Source organism: Tursiops truncatus, chromosome 10, assembly GCF_011762595.2.
Source record: "Tursiops truncatus isolate mTurTru1 chromosome 10, mTurTru1.mat.Y, whole genome shotgun sequence".
Lineage (NCBI taxonomy): Eukaryota > Metazoa > Chordata > Mammalia > Artiodactyla > Delphinidae > Tursiops > Tursiops truncatus.
In genome coordinates, this window is record NC_047043.1 from 100,171,664 (window position 1) to 100,190,132 (window position 18,469).

Genomic DNA, 18,469 nt, shown 5'->3' on the forward strand with positions numbered 1-18,469 from the left:
CCGTTCTGGAGGATTTGGGCGAGTTGCTGTCACGCCCCATGACTAGATTTCCCCATCCGTAAACTGGGGATAACCACGTCCATCCCGTCAGGGGTGCTGTGAGGATGCAGTCAAGCAGCATTTATTGGAATGGCTGTTGCAGAGCCACCAAACGCCGTCTCCATGGAGATGGAGAAGGCCGCAGGGTACCTGGCATCTTCCTTCCCACTCCCCCACAACTGAAAAATCTACCTGGGGACCAGTCCCCAGGGAGGGGCGGGGCCCTGCTTGAGTGCTGACCTGGTTGTCATGGTGGCATACGGCACCCTCCCCCCCTGCAGGATGGAGGTGTCCACACGTTGCGGGTGCCTGTGTGGAACCAGCAGGAGGTGGAAATCCATGTCCCCATCACCCTCTATCCAAGCATCTTGACGTTTCCCTGGCAACCAAAGACGGGCGCCTATCAGTACACGATAAAGGTAACCGTGAGACCCCAACTGGGTGCATTCCTTTGGGTGTCTCCATGGGGTTGGGGTTTTACGTCCATTCTGTTTCTACTATAATTACCTTCTAGTGGTCGGGAGAGAATTCAAAATCAGAGTCTTTATGCTTTCTGTTTTGTCTGAGGTTTCTATCACAGCAGTGTATTTTGGTAATTAGGAAAAAACCTTGAAAAATAGTAAAGAAAGCATGATAAAGAACGTCCTGAACGTGGATTTAACTTCCACACATGTTTCTTTTTGTAAAAAAGTTTTGTTTTCTGGAAACAGTGTAAAGATCTTTAGAGAAAAATTTGGAATTCGAGGGGAAAGCGTCTCCAACTCTGTCACATCTAAGGTGTTCTTGGTCTTTGTTGTTCACGTGCGCACCTGGCGTTAGTGGCAGGGACCGATGCCCGTCGGGGCTAGAGCCCATGTGGCCTGCCCCGTCCCATCAGTTTTTGCTGTCTCACGGCAGTGAGGACAGGTGTCCTGTGTCGGTACTGGGACCCACTGCCTCTTCACTCAGGTGTGTCACCTTCTTGGCCCCTCTAGGGTCCTGGGATGGTGGCCCCTGGTCTGGAAGCCTCTGGACTGTCCTTGACTTCATGGCAGATGACTCGAAGCGGGCAGGGGTCTATGTCAGGAGTGGGCTGGGAAGCCGAGTCCCGCACGCGGCTCTGGGGCGCGGGTCTTCCCATTCCAGCCTGAGCTCGGGAGGTGCCCCTGGGTCCTGGGGCCACCGTCATGGGCATTTGCATACGCACGTGTAAGCCACAAGGTCCCCAGAATATGAGGACCAGAAAGAGACAGGGTGGGGAGAGCGAGGGGCAGAGGCAGCGCCAGCCAGACGTTGGCTGATGCCACATGTCACCAGGTGGTGGCGCGATGCCGACTGCGTGTGAGAGAGAGAGGGACCAAGGGACGGGCAGGTGGGCTGACCTGATGATGGTTTCCCTCCCCAGGCCCACGGTGGGAGTGGGAACTTCAGCTGGTCTTCCTCGAGCTCTGTGGTTGCCACGGTCACCGTCAAGGGCGTGATGACCACAGGCAGTGACACTGGACTCAGTGTGATCCAGGCACATGATGTGCAGAACCCGCTACATTTCGGTGAGATGAAGGTAAGACCTTGGGCCAGGTCGGCCGCGGGGAGGCTCGGGTGGTGGTCTGCAGCCACCGTCTTAACCAGCCTCAGGCTTAATTCAGAAACACCCTTTCGCCCTCGGTCTTGCACTTGGCTTTGGTGGTGATGGTGAGGGCATCGGGTGTCAGGTCCAGCCCTGCCCCTGAGCTCATGGCCAATTCAGGGACATGGTCGTCCCATCCCACACCAGGCAGGGATGGAACCAGCCGGGTTTCTGGAAGGGAGACCAGAGGACACAGAGACACGAGGTATTCAAAGGAGTCATTCTAGAAGATACCCCCAACCTGAAGCTATGAATCTCCAAGTTGGAAGGGCCACTGGGCGTTGGGTTGTAAATTCACAGTGAAGGGAAAGCTCCCAGACCCCAAGAGACTGGCCCCATTCCTTTCCTCTGACTCCTGTTCAGGTCCAAGTCGGGAGTCCCTGCACGGGGCCCCTACACCTGGTTTCGTCCCAAGTGACGTGGGACCAACTCAGCAAAGGCTGAAGGTGGGAGTGGCCACCTGCAGTCGAGCCTCTGCCAGCCCCACCTGGTGGCCTCCGGACCCCAGCTCTTTCCTGACCGACTGACCCTGATCTCAGCCTGTTTTATGACCTCATTTAGGGCTGACATGAAAGCTCCTTGTGCAGCGCATCATCCCCAACCTCCTCCTACACTGTTCGGGACATTGATGTACAGGTTTTTCTCCTCTTTTCATTTCGATCCACACGCACCTACCTAAAGGTCCATGTAACTCGTGTAAGGAGGGTTGTAACTGAGACCCCTTAACTGCAGCACAATTGTCAAGTATTTGGATAATCTGTGACCAGGTTGCCCCCTCCCTTGCCCCCCAGCTTCTTTATCGCAGTAAACGTGCCCCTCTCACCTGGCTGCTCAGCCCAGAGCCTGAGGACAGTTCCTGAGCATGTGTAGTGGTCAGAACCTGGCTTCCAGGGCCGCCGCCTGGTCCAGACACCACCGTGCTCCAGCCGGCCAGGCTCTTAACCTCCCGGGCCAGGTTCCTCATCAGGCAGACAGGTTGATAATAGAACCTTCTTAACAAGGAAGCTGAGAGGATGGGATGAATTCATTCTGTTCTTGGAACAGAGCCTGGCGTGTGAAAAGTTTGTGTGGTGTAAGTATTAGTGTTGTTGTTGGTGATGCCCCTCTCACCCTGCACACTCACCTTCCTCATGTTCATCCAATGTGCTGAGCCGTATGTGCCTCAGGACCTTTGCACGGACCGTCTCGTCTTCCCAGACCTTGTCATGGCTCCCAGGTCTGAGCTTCTACAGCACCCTCCCAGGGAGGCCTTCCCTGACGGCTCTGTCCTGAAGGTCTCCCTGCCCCCAGTACACACCATCGTGTTCCCCAAGCTCAGGCTTCTCACCGATGGGTCCTCAGTGCTCATACACAGGGTCTCAGGAAAGCTGAGCAGCGGCTCTTCCTCCTCCGAGGAGCCTGCCAACCATGCATGCCCCTGTCCTCCAGGTGTACGTGATTGAGCCCAGCGGCATGGAGTTCGCCCCGTGCCCCGTGGAGGCCAGCATGGGCCAGAGCCTGGAGCTGCCCCTGAGGATCCACGGCCTCATGCCCGGTGGGGCTGACGAGGTGGTCACGCTGAGCGACTGCTCCCACTTCGACTTGGCGGTGGAGATGGAGAACCAGGGCGTGTTCCAGCCGCTCCCAGGTAAAGCAGCGCTGTGAGCAGCTGCCGGACGGCGGGGTCGGGGCCGACGGCCTGGGTTCTCAGCGTGGGCTGCCCCAGATTCCTAATTCAGGGGCTGAACCAGCAGCAAGGTCATAGCCTGAGAAATGGCATTTGTCCCCTTGCCCACCATCAGCAGTGGTCTGGTCTGGATCTTACTGCCATGTGGTTGCATGTCACTCGGCTTCCTGAGCCTCAGTTTCCACATCTCTAAAACGGGTGTCATCCGAAGTAGAGGCGCATGTCACCATGCCCGTCGCGGTGCCTGGAATGTGACAGGCGCTCAGGATACACTGTCAATAGTGGTTCTGACGGGTTACAGAATTATGACACCTTAGTGACTGCACGGTCCATCCCTCCAGGGCCATCGAAGCCAAGCACCCCCTGCAGGGCTGGGCAGTGATATCGGTGGTGATGGTGGCAGCTATGCTCAGCCACCGTCTTATAGGGTGTCAACCCTTCCGGGCGTGGTGTGTGCACTTGGCGTGCGTGACCTCACCAGGCGTCACAGCCACCGTGGGAGGAGGGGCTGTGGTTGGGTCACGTGTCAGACGAAGAGACTGAGGCTGCGTCGCGCTGCCCAAGGTCCCGTGAGGTTCCCGGGCCACAAGGGATATGGAGCTGGGTGTGTCTGACGCTGACCCTGGATCCTTAGTCCCCCGGGAAGCAGGGCCTCCCAGGGGAGTCAACCCAGGGAGTGCCCTCCGATTGCAGATGACGAAAACCAAGGACTGATGGGGAGTACGCTCTGGGCAGGGTTAGAGTGGGCGGGGAGCAGCGTTCGCAGGCACACCCGTGGGGTGTGTGTGCACAGTGGCCTGGCGTGGCGGAACCTGTCGAATCCGGAATCACGGGGGGCTTGGGGGGGCGTGGACCTCAGGGGCCAGAAGTGGGGGCCACCGCTGGTTTTGGAGCAGAGGAGTGAGCACGTGATGCTGGCAGAGTTCAGGAGGCTTGACAGCAGAGGTGTTTGTAGGCTCGCCTGTGGGACCGAGCGGCTTTCCACGCCGCCACCGTGGTCGTCGGCACTCACAGAGCCGTTTGAGCGTGAAGCTGCTTGGACGTCACAGAACGTCCCTGGACATCATCGCATTCACATCCTTCCCTGGAGGTGCTGCTGCATCCTCTCTGACTGTCCAGGAGAAACTGGGCTTTATGGACTGTGTCCCCAGTGAGGCCACTGTTTAGGGTGGAAGCAAACATCAGTGTGGGAGAGAGAGGCCCACCAATGGCAGGAGAGGAGCCTGCTGCTTGCATCGGCCCCCACGCGCGTCCTGGAGGGGCGTCCACAGGCTGCAGCCAGGAGGTCCCCGGAATAAAGGATAGTGGACAGGGTTTGGGTTCCACAGTCCTAGGTCCCAGCTCTGCATTTGTCAGAATTCCTGGCGTGCTCTCCTCCAGCTCTGTGCGTTTCACCTGTGTAAATTTGACCTTAAGAGAAAAAGAACCCTAAAGAAATACTGACCTGCAGGTAATTATGTGTGTGCAAAAGCGTTTGGGATGAAGTGTACTGATGCCTGCGGCTCATTTTTTTGTTTTTTCTTTAAGATATTTTTGATGTGGACCATTTTTTAAAGTCTTTATTCAATTTGTTACAATATTGCTTCTGTTTTATGTTTTGTTTTTTTGCCCGTGAGGCATGTGGGATCTTAGCTCCCCGACCAAGGATCGAACCCGCACCCCCTGAATTGGAAGGCGAAGTCTCAACCACTGGACTGCCAGGGAAGCCCCACGGCTCACTTTTCGAGGCATAAGAAAGTGGAATGGACTGATGGATGGGGAGGTGGTGGATAGATATGCAGCAGAGAAACGAACAAATGGTAGCTGCAGAATCTAGGGGACAGGTCTGCGGAGCTTCACGGCATGATTTCTTTCTAAATGTTTGGAAAGAAAACTAAAATTCCACCAGAATGGCATTTTTTAAACGGGTAGAAAATACCAAGTATTGGCAGGGATGCAGCGCAGCTGTGAGTAGCAGTGTGACTCGACCCAGCCATTTGGGGAAGGATAGTTGGCAGAAGTGACGAAAGCTGAACATAGGTGCTGAGGACCGGAGGTGAGATCCTGCACTCCTTGGGACACACCCGACAGAAATGCGGAAATACGCCCCCCAGAGAAACACCACACGTGCTCAGAGCAGCACGATGCATCCCTCATGGCCCCACGTGGCCCCACGTGGCCCCACATGGCCCCGGGAGCGTCGCCAGGCTCCTGGCTCCGCGTCCTCTTGCTCTGCATTTAAATGCGGTCCGTCCTTCCTCCACCGTCCAAAAGGGGTCACACTGGGCTCACGTTGCTGTGACGCTTCTTGCCCGGCAGCCTGAAACGTAGATGCTTTCTGATAAAGTTCGAGAATCTCCCAGCCACCTGCTGCCGGTTCTGGCTGCCAGAGGGCGAGACGGGGGTCCCAGCGTCAGGGTGCCCAGGAGGGTCCCACCCTGGGGGCGTGCGGCTTTTTCTGAGGCTCCAGTGTGGCAGCTGGTGCTGTGAGAGCAGGGGAGGCCCCGGGCCCTGCCGCAGGGCTGGGCTGGAGGTGGTGGTCCTTGCCTCCAGGCTGGCTGGGGGACCGGCGGGCTCTCTGGCCTCTGCCCTGACTCCTGGCACTCCTCAGGCCGCCCACTTTGTCCCCGTCCAGCCGCGTGGGGATGCGAGGCTCCTCTGCCCGTGAACTCACAGTGGGGCCCAAGTCTGCAGCTGTCGTGTCCATCTCATCCTCAGAGAGGAGATATCCTGGCGCAGGTCCCAGGCTCGATCCCCTCCTGGTGGCCGTGCTGCAGGGCAGAGACCAGCTGCCCATGTGCCCCGGGCCTCCGTGTGTCCTGCGGCCTGTAAATGGTCCAACAGGTCTCCTCCGGTCAGTCACCTCAGATAACTTTATGATGTTGGGTGATTTCAAACCTTCATGCTGTGCACTTCATGGAAAAGTGCCTGGAGGCTGGAGGAGCTCTGCTGAGTTTCCTTAACGACCCTGATGGCCATCTGGGCCAATGTCACCTTGGCGAAGCTACCTCGGCCAGTGGTCCTGAGGAGCCTGGGACAGTCCACACGAGCCTCCTTGTCAGCAGGGAGGCCTCAGTGAGGCCCTGCACCATGGTGACCTGCTAACTACACTAAGTGACAATATTAACTAACAACGCTAACTATACTTACTGTGCTAATAATAATACTACCTACACTAACTATACCAACAATTCTAACTGTACTAAAAATACAAAAAAAAAATTCAGATAAAATGAGAAAAAGAACAAAGAAACTAAAGAAAAATAAAAGAGTAGAGAAAAAAGAACAAATAAACAAAACAGCGGTAAAAAGCAAAAAACAAGCCAACTGTGGGTCCAATGCCATCAGGTCACCAAAGGCAGCTTCCTGGGCTATAAAGACCCAAAACCTGGGCCCAGCAGGGACTTCTATAGGTTTTCTGTGAATACATCACAGTGGCACCTATGAGGTCAGAGCAAGAAACGGACCAGTCACAGCTGGGGATAAACCACAGTGGTTTTCTCACTAATCGGTCTCAAGACCCCTTTATTCTTTAACAAACAAACAAACAACCAAAAAAACAAAACAAAAACAAACAAAAAAAGGACCCAAAGAGCTTTCTGTTTATGTGGGTTATTCAAGATTGATATTTACTTTATTCGAAATGAAAACTGTAGGATAATCCAGTGGCCTTTTCATTTGTAGCTTGAAAATCTGTAATAATTTTTGGCTTCTAAAGACCTCATAACATAGACACTTGAAATATTAAATTCTGTTTCCTTAAACTCTGGTCTCAGAATAATACTACAACTCAACTGACATCACGACACTACAGGAAAATATTCTGTTGCATAAGACATGGTAATGTAAGTATCTTTATTAAATTTTTGTTATTATGTCGAGTACATAGTATTTGAAAACCTGGGATGTTGAGGGGCGATTCCAGACTTCCCCTTGTGGAGCTCACAATCCAACTAACCCACACAGAGGAACCAATGAGAATAGAATTTAAATGGGAATTCATTGGCCCCAAATTTTCCTCTGTGCTCTGTATTTTTTTGAAAAAGCCTTACTGGCACAAGGATAGAGGCAAGAAAATAACAGGAGGAATATTTAGTCTCTTTGGGAGTTAAAGGAAACTACTATTAAAGGGCTTTTAAAACAACCCAAAGACACCTACTTACCTACAAAGAATTGATGTTCTAATTACAAATGATTATTATCTGTTCCAGCGGCTCACCGAGCAGTCCAATAAGACAAAGTGAACAATTTTGCTGGTCTGGAACATACTGGAGTCTGGAAACAATTGATCTAGGGATTAAAAGAGGAAAACACAAATGCCTTCTGTTTGCCTAGCTCTCTGCGATGATTCCTATAACAAGTAACTCAGCAAGAACTGCTTGACTTGAGCAAAGCTAGACCTGGAATCCAGGTGTTCTCTGTGTGGTCCTTCCTACTACACCTGTGGGCCGTCCCTGCGCAATTAAAGAGCGCTTCTTCACAAAAAAAAAAAAAAAAAAAAAGGAATTCATTTACTATCAATTCTAAGAACTGTCGGCTCCAGGAAGTTATGCATATGAAGAAACTGCATGGAAGACGAGTAGAGACCTGGCCTGGGTGTGAAGGTACATTGTTAGCATCTGTAGAGCTGAGAGGAAGTTAGGTTTTTTTTTGTTTTGTTTTGTTTTTTTGTGGTATGCAGGCCTCTCACTGTTGTGGCCTCTCCCGTTGCAAAGCACAGGCTCCGGACGCGCAGGCTCAGCGGCCGTGGCTCACGGGCCCAGCCGCTCTGCGGCATGTGGGATCTTCCCGGACTGGGGCACGAAACCATGTCTCCTGCATCGGCAGGCGGACTCTCAACCACCGTGCCACCAGGGAAGCCCGAGAAAGTTAGTTTTCATCTGATTTTCTCCAGTAAGATCAGGAGATTTCTCATCAGAAACCTTGGAGGCCGGATGGCGTGGGCTTGATGTATTCAAAGTGTTGAAGGAAAAAAGCTGTCAACCAAGAATCCTATATCTGGCAAAACTGTCCTTCAAAACTGAGGGAGAGATTTAGACCTTCCCAGATCAACCAAAGCTGAGCGACCTTTACCACCAGACCTGGCTGCAACGAGGGGCATCCTTCAGGTTTAAATGAAGGACAAAGCCCTGTGAAGAAATTAAGTAAATACACAGATGATTAGAAAAGCTGGTGCTATTGTAACTTCAGCTGGTAGCTCCACTTTTTGTTTTTTGATTTAAGAGACTAATGTATTTTTAAAAAACACAGTCTGTTTTTGGACACACGATGCATAAAGGTATAATTCTGTGACATCAGTAACTGAAAGGAGGTGGGGTCAGAGCTGTACAGGAGCAGAGTTTTTATATGTTATTGAAGTTAAGCTGGTGTAAATTGGCATTAGACCATTATAACTTTAGGATGTTAAATGTAATCCTGCGGTGACCAGAAAGAAAATAGCCATAGAATATACACAATAGGAAATGAGAAGGGCAGTAAAATGATTCACTACAAAAAATCAGCTAAGAGCAAAAGAAGATGGCCAAGCAGGAAATGAGGGACAAAAGAGCCAGAAGGCATGTAGAAAACAAACAGCAGAGTAAAAGAAATGTCTTTAGTAATTATTTTAACTGTAAATGGATTAAATTCTCCAAACAAAAGGCAGATTAGTAGAATGGATAAAAATGTATGATCCCGCCACGCCATCTATAAGAGACTCATTTTAGTTCCAAAGACACAAAAAAGTTGGGACTTCCCTGGTGGCGCAGTGGTTAAGAATCCGCCTGCCAATGCAGGGGACACAGGTTCCAGCCCTGGTCCGGGAAGATCCCATATGCCACAGAGCAACTAAGCCTGTATGCCACAACTAGTGAGCCTGTGCTCTACAGCTCGCGAGCCACAACTACTGAAGCCTGTGCGCCTAGAGCCTGTGCTCCTCAACAAGGGAAGCCACCGCAATGAGAAGCCCATGCACCACAACGAAGAGTAGCCCCGCTCGCCACAGCTAGAGAAAGCCCGCACACAGCAACGAACACCCAATGCAGCCAAAAATAAAAAATAAATTTAAAAAAAGACAGAAAATTTGAACATGAAAGGATTGAAAAAGACAGTCCATGCCATGCAAACAGTAACCATAAGAGAGCATGGTGGTTATACTAACATCAGACAAATAGACTTTAAATCAGAAATTGTTACAAGAGACAAAGAAAACACCGTATATTCAGTACAGCTGGAAAATAAAACTGTAAACATTTTCACCCCTAATGACAGATCATCAAGATATATGAAGCAAAAATGGGCATAACTGAGGGAGAAATAGTCGGTTCTAAATAATAGTTGGAGCTTTCAATACCCCACTCTCAGGATTGGATAGAACAACCAGACGGAAGATGAGCGAGGAAGTAGAGGACTTGAACAACACAGTGTAGCAATCAGATCTAAGACACATGCGACCCTACCCACCAACACAACACACAAGTGCACGTGGGGCCTTCTCCAGGACAGACCACGTGTTAGAGTACAACTTATGTCTTAGTAGATTTTAAAAGGTAAATATCATACAAGGTATCTTCTCCAACCACAATGGGAGGACGTTAGAAATCAGTAACAGAAGAAAAGTGGGAAATTCACAAATTTGTGGAAATTACATAACATACTCATAAAGAACAATTTTGTCAAAGAAATCACAAGGGGAATTAGAAATTACTTAGAGATGAAGGAAAACGAAACAGGACGTACCAAACTTAGGGACACAGCAAAACAGTGCTAAGAGGGTAATTTATAGCTATAAGTGCTTACACTGCAAAACAAGATCTCAAATCAATAACCTCACTTTGTGCAGCTTAGAAAACTAGAAAAAGAAGAATGAATTAAACCCAAAGCTAGCAGAAGGAAGCTGACAATAAAGATTAGAGCAGAGATAAAACAGAGAATAGGAAAGCAATAGAGAAAATCAACAAAACCCGAAGTTGGTGCTTTGGAAAGATTAGCAAAGTTGGCAGACTGTTAGCTAGACTGACTAAGAAAAAAAGAGGAGACAAACTATTAAAATAGAAGTGAACGTGGAGACATTATCAGTGACTGTGGAGAAATAAAAGGGATTATGAACAATTGTACCCTAACGAATTGGATAACCTGGATAATATGACAAATTCCTAGAAATACAAAACCTGCCTAGACCGAGTCACAAAGAAATAGAAAATCTGGATAGACTCATTACTAGCAAGGTGACTGGATCAGTAATCAAAAGCTTCCTGACAAAGAAAGTCCTTGGACCTGATGGCTTCACAGGTGAATTAAAGAACTAACACTTATCCTTCTTCTAAAAAATTAGAGGGAACACTTCCTAACTCATTCTGTGAAGCTAGCATGATCCTGATACCAAAGCCAGACAAAGATACTACAAGAGAAGTACAGACCAGTATCCCTTATGCACGTGGATGGACAAATCCTCAACAAAATACTAGCAAACTGCATTCAGCAGCATATTAAAAGGATTAAACACCATGAACAGGTGGGATTTATGCCTGGAATGCATTGTTTCAGTAGTCTAAAACTGATGTGATACATCACGTTAACAGAATGTAGGAGGAAAACCGCATGATTATCTCAATTGATGCAGAAGAATCAGCTGACAAGTCTCAAAACATTTTTATGGTAAAATCAGCCTACAAACTGGGAGTAGAAGGAAATTACATGAACATAATAAAAGCCATATAAGAAAAACCCACAGCTAACATCATGCTCCATGGTGGATGGCTGAAAGCTTTTATTTACCCTAAGATCAGGAACAAGACAAGGTTGCCTGCTAGCACCACTTCAATATAATACTGGAAGTCTAGCCAGAGCTATTAAGCAAGAAAAGGAAATGAAAGACCCAAAATTGGAAAGGAAGATGTAAACTTATCTGTTTGCAAATAACATGATCTTATATGTGAAAACCCTCAAGATTCCACCAAAAGAACTCTTAGGTGTAAAATGAATTTAGAAAAATAGCATTCATGTGGAATCTCAAAGGATCCGGAATAGCAAAAACAATGCTGAGAAAAGAACAGACTTGGAGATCTCATTCTTCCCATTTTCAGGACTTATTACAAGTTACAGTAATCAAAACAGAGTGGCATTTGCACAGACTTACAGTCCGATGGAATAGAATAGAGAGCCCAGAAAATACTCTGTGTGATACTATAATGACGGATGCATGTCGTTACACATTTGTGAAAACCCATAGTGTGCACAACACCAAAAGGGAGCCCTAATGTGAACTGTGGACTCCCGGTGATTGTGGTGTGTCAGTGTAGGAGCATCAGTTGTAACAAGTGTACCACTTTGGGAGAGGATGCTGATAATGGGGGAGGCTGTGTATATATGACGGTAGGGAGTACGTAGGACATCTCTGTGCCTTTCTCTTAATTTTTCTGTGAACCTAAAACTGCTCTAAAAAAGTCTTAAAAGGCAACCTATGGAATGGAGAAAATATTTGCAAATCATATGTCTGATATGGGGTTCATACCTAGAATACATGGGACTTCCCTGGTGGCTCAGTGGTTAACAATCCGCCTGCCAATGCCGGGAACATGGGTTCGATCCCTGGTCCAGGAAGATCCCACATGCTGCGGAGCAGCTAAGCCCATGCATCACAACTACTGAGTCTGCCCTCTAGAGCCCACGAGCCACAACTACTGAGCCCGTGCGCCACAACTACTGAAGCCCAGGCGTCTAGAGCCGGTGCTTCGCAACAAGAGAAGCCACTGCAAGGAGAAGCCCGCACACCACAACGAAGAATAGCCCCCACTCGCCGCAACTAGAGAAAGCCTGTGCGCAGCAACGAAGACCCAATGCCGCCATAAATAAATAAATAAATTTATAGAATATATAAAGAACTCCTACAAGTTGACAATAATAAATAACCTAATGAAAAAAACGGATGAAGGATTTGAATAGACATTGCTCTAAAGATGATATACAAATGGCCAACCAGTATATGAAAAGATCATCTCTAATCATGATATAAATTCAAATTAAGACCACAGTGAGATACCACCTAAACCCCTTTAGGATGGCTCCTAGCAAAAAGACAGAAAAAAAACAAGTGTTGCTGAGGATGTGTAGATATTAAAACCCTTGTGCTCTGTTGGTGGGAATGTAAAATGGTGCAGCCACTGTGGAAAACAGTATGGAGGCTCTTGAAAAAATTAAACGTGGGGGACTTCCCTGGTGGTCCAGTGGTAAAGAATCCACCTTCCAACGCAGGCGACGCGAGTTCGATCCCTGGTCGGGGAACTAAGATCCCACATGCCCTGGGGCAACTAAGCCCGCAGGCCATGACTACTGAGCTCGCGGGCCTCAGTGAGAGAGCCCGCATGCCACAAACTACAGAGCCCATGTGCCCTGGAGCCCGGTGCCACAGCTAGAGAGAGAAAACCCACGTGCCACAACTAGAGAGAGAAGCCCGCACGCCACAACTAGAGAGAAGCCTGCATGCCGAAATGAAAGATCCCATGTGCCAAAACTAAGACCCGATGCGGCCAAAAAAATAAAGAAAAAGACAGTAAACATGGAACTGCTATATGATCCAGCAATCCCATCTCTGGGTGTATACCCAAAATAATTGCAAGCAGAATCTTGATGAAATACTTGTATGTTCATGTTTATAGCAGCATTAATTCATATAGACAGAGAGTAGAATGGTGGTTGCCAGGGGCTGGAGGGGGTGAGAGTTGGGAAGTTATATTTAACGGGTTCAGAGTTTCAGTTTTGCGAGATGAGAAGTGGTCTGGAGATGAGTGGTGGTTCACAACAGTGTGAATGTGCCTAACGCCACTAAACTGGAAACGTTATTACCGTGGTAAAAGTTTATGTTAATGTGTATTGTTTTTAATTAATAAAAGATGGAAAATATTTACCAAGGATTGGCAGGGATGTTTCACAGCCACTAGAGGCAGTGTAAGTCCATCAGCCATTTTGGAAAGGTAATTGGCGATAATGAGGGAAGCTGAGCACACACTCCCACTATCTGCACTCCCACTCCTCGGGGTGCACCCCTCCGAAGAGGTGAATACGTCCCCAAAGAAACACGCACACACGCGCACAGCAGCGTGACTCGTCGCAGCCCCGCGTGGTCCCTGTAGCGTGGAGAAACCGCCGTCTGTTCACACGGCAGCAGAACGCACAAATGTGAGTGGAAGATCTACAGCGTGCGAAACGTAAGGTGGAATCCCACCGCCAGTGTTGAGCTGAAGGGGGCAGGTACCAAGGAGGTCCCCTTCGTCTGGAGTCCAGAGCCAGCAGAATTCAGCTGTGCTCTTAGAAGTCAGTGAACAGTGGTTTTCCTCGGGGGCGGGGCTCCTGACCAGAAGGGTCCACAGGAGATCCCAGGGGTAGTGTGCAGGTCGTACTGCTTCTTGATCCTGGTCCTGGAAACAGAGCGTGTTCAGCTTGTGGAGGAAAAATTGTGAGCTGTGTGCTTACAATGTGTCATGTGCTCTTTGGTATGGGAATTATACTTTAAAATGGTAAGTTAAAAAGATTCGTTTCAAGCCCAGAATGGAAGAGGGCGGTCAGCCTGTCCTGTCTTTCCCGGCAGAGGCAAGGTCTCAGTGACCTTGTGGTTCTCTTCTTGCAGGGAGGCTGCGGCCGGGGCCTGAGCACTGCAGCGGTGTCACGGTGAGGGCAGAGGCCCAGGGCTACACCGCGCTCCTCGTGAGCTACAAGCACGGCCACATCCACCTGAGTGCCCGCATCACCATTGCCGCCTACCTGCCCCTCAAGGTGAGCCCCAGGCCCTGCCCTCCCCCCGTTCCCTGGTGCAAATTATCCATCTGCTCTGGTGAATGTGTGTTAAAACACTGATTGTTCAGAATAGCTTTTGGGACAGCTACAGAGGTGATTGTCAAGCTGAAATTAGGAGTATGGAGCAGGGGCAGGGCCTCCCTGGTGGCAGACGGTGAGCGCCGACATCCTTGTGGATGAAATGATTCCCACACGGATCGGGACAGAGGGGCTCCTGGTCCAGTAGAGACTCACCCTGCAGGATCTCCACAGAACCCTGGCGTGGGGACAATGGCCCTGGCACGTGGTGCAGATTCTGGGGCCTCGGGGCCTGGGTCAGGTCTGGATGTGCCCCTCGCCTGATGCCAGGTAACCGTCAGCGTCTGGGTCCCCCGTGCGTCTTCGTGCAGAAGGCATTTAGAGTGTTCCTACTCAGAGCATGCTGCCTTTGTTTGACACCAACTCCCGAGTTTCAATCCAGGTCCAGCACCAACTCTGTGACTTTGGCTGATGTAATTTCCCTGGGCCTCAGTTTCCCTGCCTGTAAATGGGGCTGATACAGCACCTGCCTCCCAGGGTTGTGGTGACGATGAGCTGAGCTCACGAACCAGGTGGGCTGAGAACCATCCCTAGGAGGTACTGAGCGCTCAGTAAGGGTTAGCTGTTACTGTGTGAACAAGGAAGACCTGGCCCTTCCTCCAGGGTGCGGCCAGGCAGCCTCGCTCGGGAGGCCCGGGGATCGTGGGGCGGGCCTCCCAGGCTGGGCCAGTCAGCACTTGCATTTCCCGGGCACCAGTCCCAGCCGCTAGGATAGCTCTGGTCCCCTTGATTTGGGATGCATTTTCTTCTCCCCCTCAGCCATTAGAAGCTAGCTCAGTGACATAAGAATTCTTCATCGCTGCACCCCTAGCCCTGGGCACACTGCCTGATACAGAGCAGACGACAACCAAGGGTTGTTGTGGATTTCTTATTGAGATACAATTGACGTATAACCTTGTGTTAGTTTCCTTAGGACAACAGAGTGATTCAATATTTGTATCTATTGGGAAATGGTCACCACGATAAGTCTGGTTAACCTCCATCACCACGCATTGTTACACGTTTTGTGTGTGTGTGATGAGAACTTTTAAGATCTACCCTCTTAGCAGCTTTCACATATGCAGCACAGTGTTATTAGCTAGAGTCACCATGCTGTACCTCACATCCCCAGGACTCACTTATTTTGTACTTGGAAGTTTGTACTTTTTGACCACTTTCACCCATTTTGCCCCCAATTCCTGCCTCTGGCAGCCACCAGTCTGTTCTCTGCTTCTATGAGTTTGTGGTTTTTGTTTTTTTGTTTCTAGATTCCATTTATAAGTGAGATCATAAGGTATTTGTCTTTGTCTGTCTTGGTTTATTTCACTTGGTGTGATACCCTCAAGGTCCATCCATGTTGTTGCAAATGGCAGAATTTCCTTCTTTTTATGGGTGAATAATATTCTATTATATCTGTATCTATATGCCTGTATCTATATCTATATCTCTATGTATGTCACATCTTCTTTATTCATTCATCCATTAATGGGCATTTAAGTTGTTTCCATATCTTGGCTATTGTAAATCACGCTGCTATGAACATGGGGTACAGATTTCCTTTAAAGTAAGTGTTTTTCTTTCCTTTGGATAAATGCCCATAAGTATTTATGGGAATTGCTGGGTCATGTGGTAGTTCTGTTTTTAATTTTTTGAGAAGAGTTGTTTAATTTAGAAGGAGTGAGTGGGGAAATGTGTCCAGGGTTACCTAGCTAGGGCTGAATCCAAGGTCTCCTGATCCCCCAAACCAAAATATATATGAATACCTACTTATAGGTGCCGGTCCCTGCTCTAAACGTTAGGGGTACAGCAGTGCAAAAAACCACACAGAAATCCTTTTCCTCATGAGCTGACATTGTAGCAGAGACAGAGGTAGAGACAGACAGTAAATAAACTAGTAAGTAATGTATTTTGTATAGGCATGCCATGGAAAAAGTAAAAGCGTTGAAAGGGTGATAGGGAGGGCAGAGGAAGGAAAGATGGCAGCGTAAAATTGAAAGGTCAAGATCCTCTCACTGATCAGGACCCTGGAGGTGAGAGGGCTCGGGGAGCAGGGCTGAGAGAAAACTAAAATCCCTAAGATGGCAGCGGTCATCCTGGGGAGGCCCTGCCACAGCCAGCCGTGTGATGGAGCCTGGGGAGGAGGTTCTTCAGGACCCCTCCTGGGTGCTTGTCCAGGTGACCGCATGGTCTGATTGTCTGGGTGTTTGGTGGAGCATCAGGGGCCAACCCCTGAGCTCACTGTCCCAAGCTGGGATGTAAGGATGAAGATAAGGTGGACATGTCCCCAATAAAGGTGGCTTCCTGACTGGAGAAATTATAGGGAAAAGAACAGGATATGTGTCTCTTCTCTCATCTTCCTTGTGCCTTGATATCTGTTAAGATTAGGTGTATTTGCAAGTAACAAAACGCAAAATAACAGTGGCTTAGTGAATAGAGAGTTTATTCCTCTTTCACATGAGAGGTTTCACACAGGTCTAGTGTGGCAGCTCTGTAGTCATCAGGGACCCAGGTTTCTGTCTTACCACTTCATCGTCCTAATATGTGGATTTCATCCTCAAAGTTGCCTCATGCTCTAAGGTGGCTGCTGGAGCTGCAGCTATCACATCTGCATTCCATATAGCCAGAAGGGGAAAGAGCTCATCTCTGAGCCGAGTTAGTTTCCTGTAGTAGCCTTGTCAGAAGTTTAAAAGAGCAGCTTCCCCCTGCACCTCATTGGCCGGAACTTCATCTGCTGGCCACAGCTAGCTGTAAGAGACTAGGGAGTCATTTCAGCTGGGCAATTTACCACCCTAGTAAAATGGAAGTTCTTTCTCTGAGGAAGAGAGGAGTGTGGAAACTGGAAGGGCAGCTACCAGTTCTTGTCCAGCCTGTGCTTGCCAGCTCACTCTGCAGACAGTCCCTGGTGTTTTGTTGGTACAAGGCTCAGGGTGGGGAGACAGATCTAGGGAAATATCTCACCCTCTGTGCCCTGGGAGGCTGCCCATCTGTGAGGAATGCAGACGTGCAGACAGACGCAGTAAGCATAGTAGAGGTAACGAAGAGTCCCGTGGGCACGGGTCACCTGTGAACGTAGAAGCAGAACGAGAGTGTGAAGGCAGGAAGCTCGGCTGGTGGGGCACCAGAAGGAGTGTGTGTATCTCGGGGTGAGGCATGAGACTGGAGGCTCCCTGGGTCAGGTCGAGCGAGGGTTAGAGCTGGATGTTCTCATGCAGCAGTGGGCAGCAGGTGAGGTCAGGGAGGGACAGTCACACCCATGAGACCCCTGCTGCTGGCGGGGAGGGTGAGTGGCCGTGTCTTGGAAGCACATTGTAAGGATGCCCCCCACGGCAGAAGAAAGACCCTCCCCAGATCTAACAGATGCCACTCGCCAGCCCCCCACTCCACCCCCCCGGCCCGACTTACCTGTAACCTCTTCTGTCTAATTGGCCCACAGACAGAGGGGGGCTGTCTTGCCAGTTCCCTAACTCCCTTCACAGCCAACACACTACTTCCTCTTCAGCCTGGTTGGCTGCGGCAGTTTGGGGTACATTGTCACCCCACCTGCGGGTTACCCTTTGGGGGCCTGGAGTGCCAGGGTCTGGGGTCCCCGCCTGCCTCCTTCATCCCGGTGATAATCAGCGTGGGCTGTGCACCCTGGAGCCTCTGGGTCAGCCAGGTGCCGGGGCGGCGGGGGCGGGGGGACTGTCACCTCTGACTGCCTCTCCCCTCCCCTCCCCTCTCCTTTTCTCTGGATCCTGGACTGAGGCGGGTAGTCCATCTCCTGGAAACGCAGAGTGCTGATGCTAAGGGCCTCTTGATGACCAGACGCCCTCCTGTTTTGCAAACCAGGAAATTGAGTCCCTGAGGGAGAAGGTCTCGACTGCGATACGGGGCCCCTCCTCTCCTGCTTGGCCTGTCCTGGTATCTGCGTGTTGACGCCCCCAGTACGATTTACCAGTGTCCTTCATTAGCCATGCTGATTATTAACCTATCTCCCTGGCACACGGTTCGGTGACGCTTTTATGCCTGGATGGGAAGAGGATTGCACAGCAAGGTGATAATTGATCATTCTCCAGCTTTAATTATAGGACATGTGGTACTTTTGCACAGTCTTTCTATTGGGCTGGTCAGGAAGAAATCCTCCTGCAAGGTTTACAGTGACCTACTTTGTCCATAGCAGAGCTGTTCTGGTTGTGGTGATGAGACGGGTGAGAGCAGGGCATCTGGAGTCGGAACAGACCCGGCCTCGCCAGCTGGGTGAACTTGGACGAGTTGTTTCTGCTTGCTGGGCTTCACTCTTTCCATCTGCAAAATGGGGGTGACAGTTGACAGTAGTGGGGGCCATTTACTGAGCATATGCTACATGTGTGTTC

At 49.8% G+C, this 18,469-nt stretch overlaps 1 protein-coding gene across 3 annotated transcripts in view; it reads left to right on the forward strand.

Annotated features, from left to right (window-relative positions):
* NUP210 (nucleoporin 210) overlaps positions 1–18,469 on the forward strand; it is a 99,182-nt gene that overhangs the window by 34,153 nt on the left and 46,560 nt on the right. For all 3 annotated transcript variants that reach the window (XM_033865513.2, XM_073787767.1, XM_033865512.2), the window contains exons 11-14: positions 321–458; positions 1,424–1,579; positions 3,074–3,272; positions 13,894–14,039. In XM_033865513.2, coding sequence (XP_033721404.1) covers positions 321–458; positions 1,424–1,579; positions 3,074–3,272; positions 13,894–14,039 — 639 coding nt within the window. The remainder of the gene's footprint in view (positions 1–320; positions 459–1,423; positions 1,580–3,073; positions 3,273–13,893; positions 14,040–18,469) is intronic.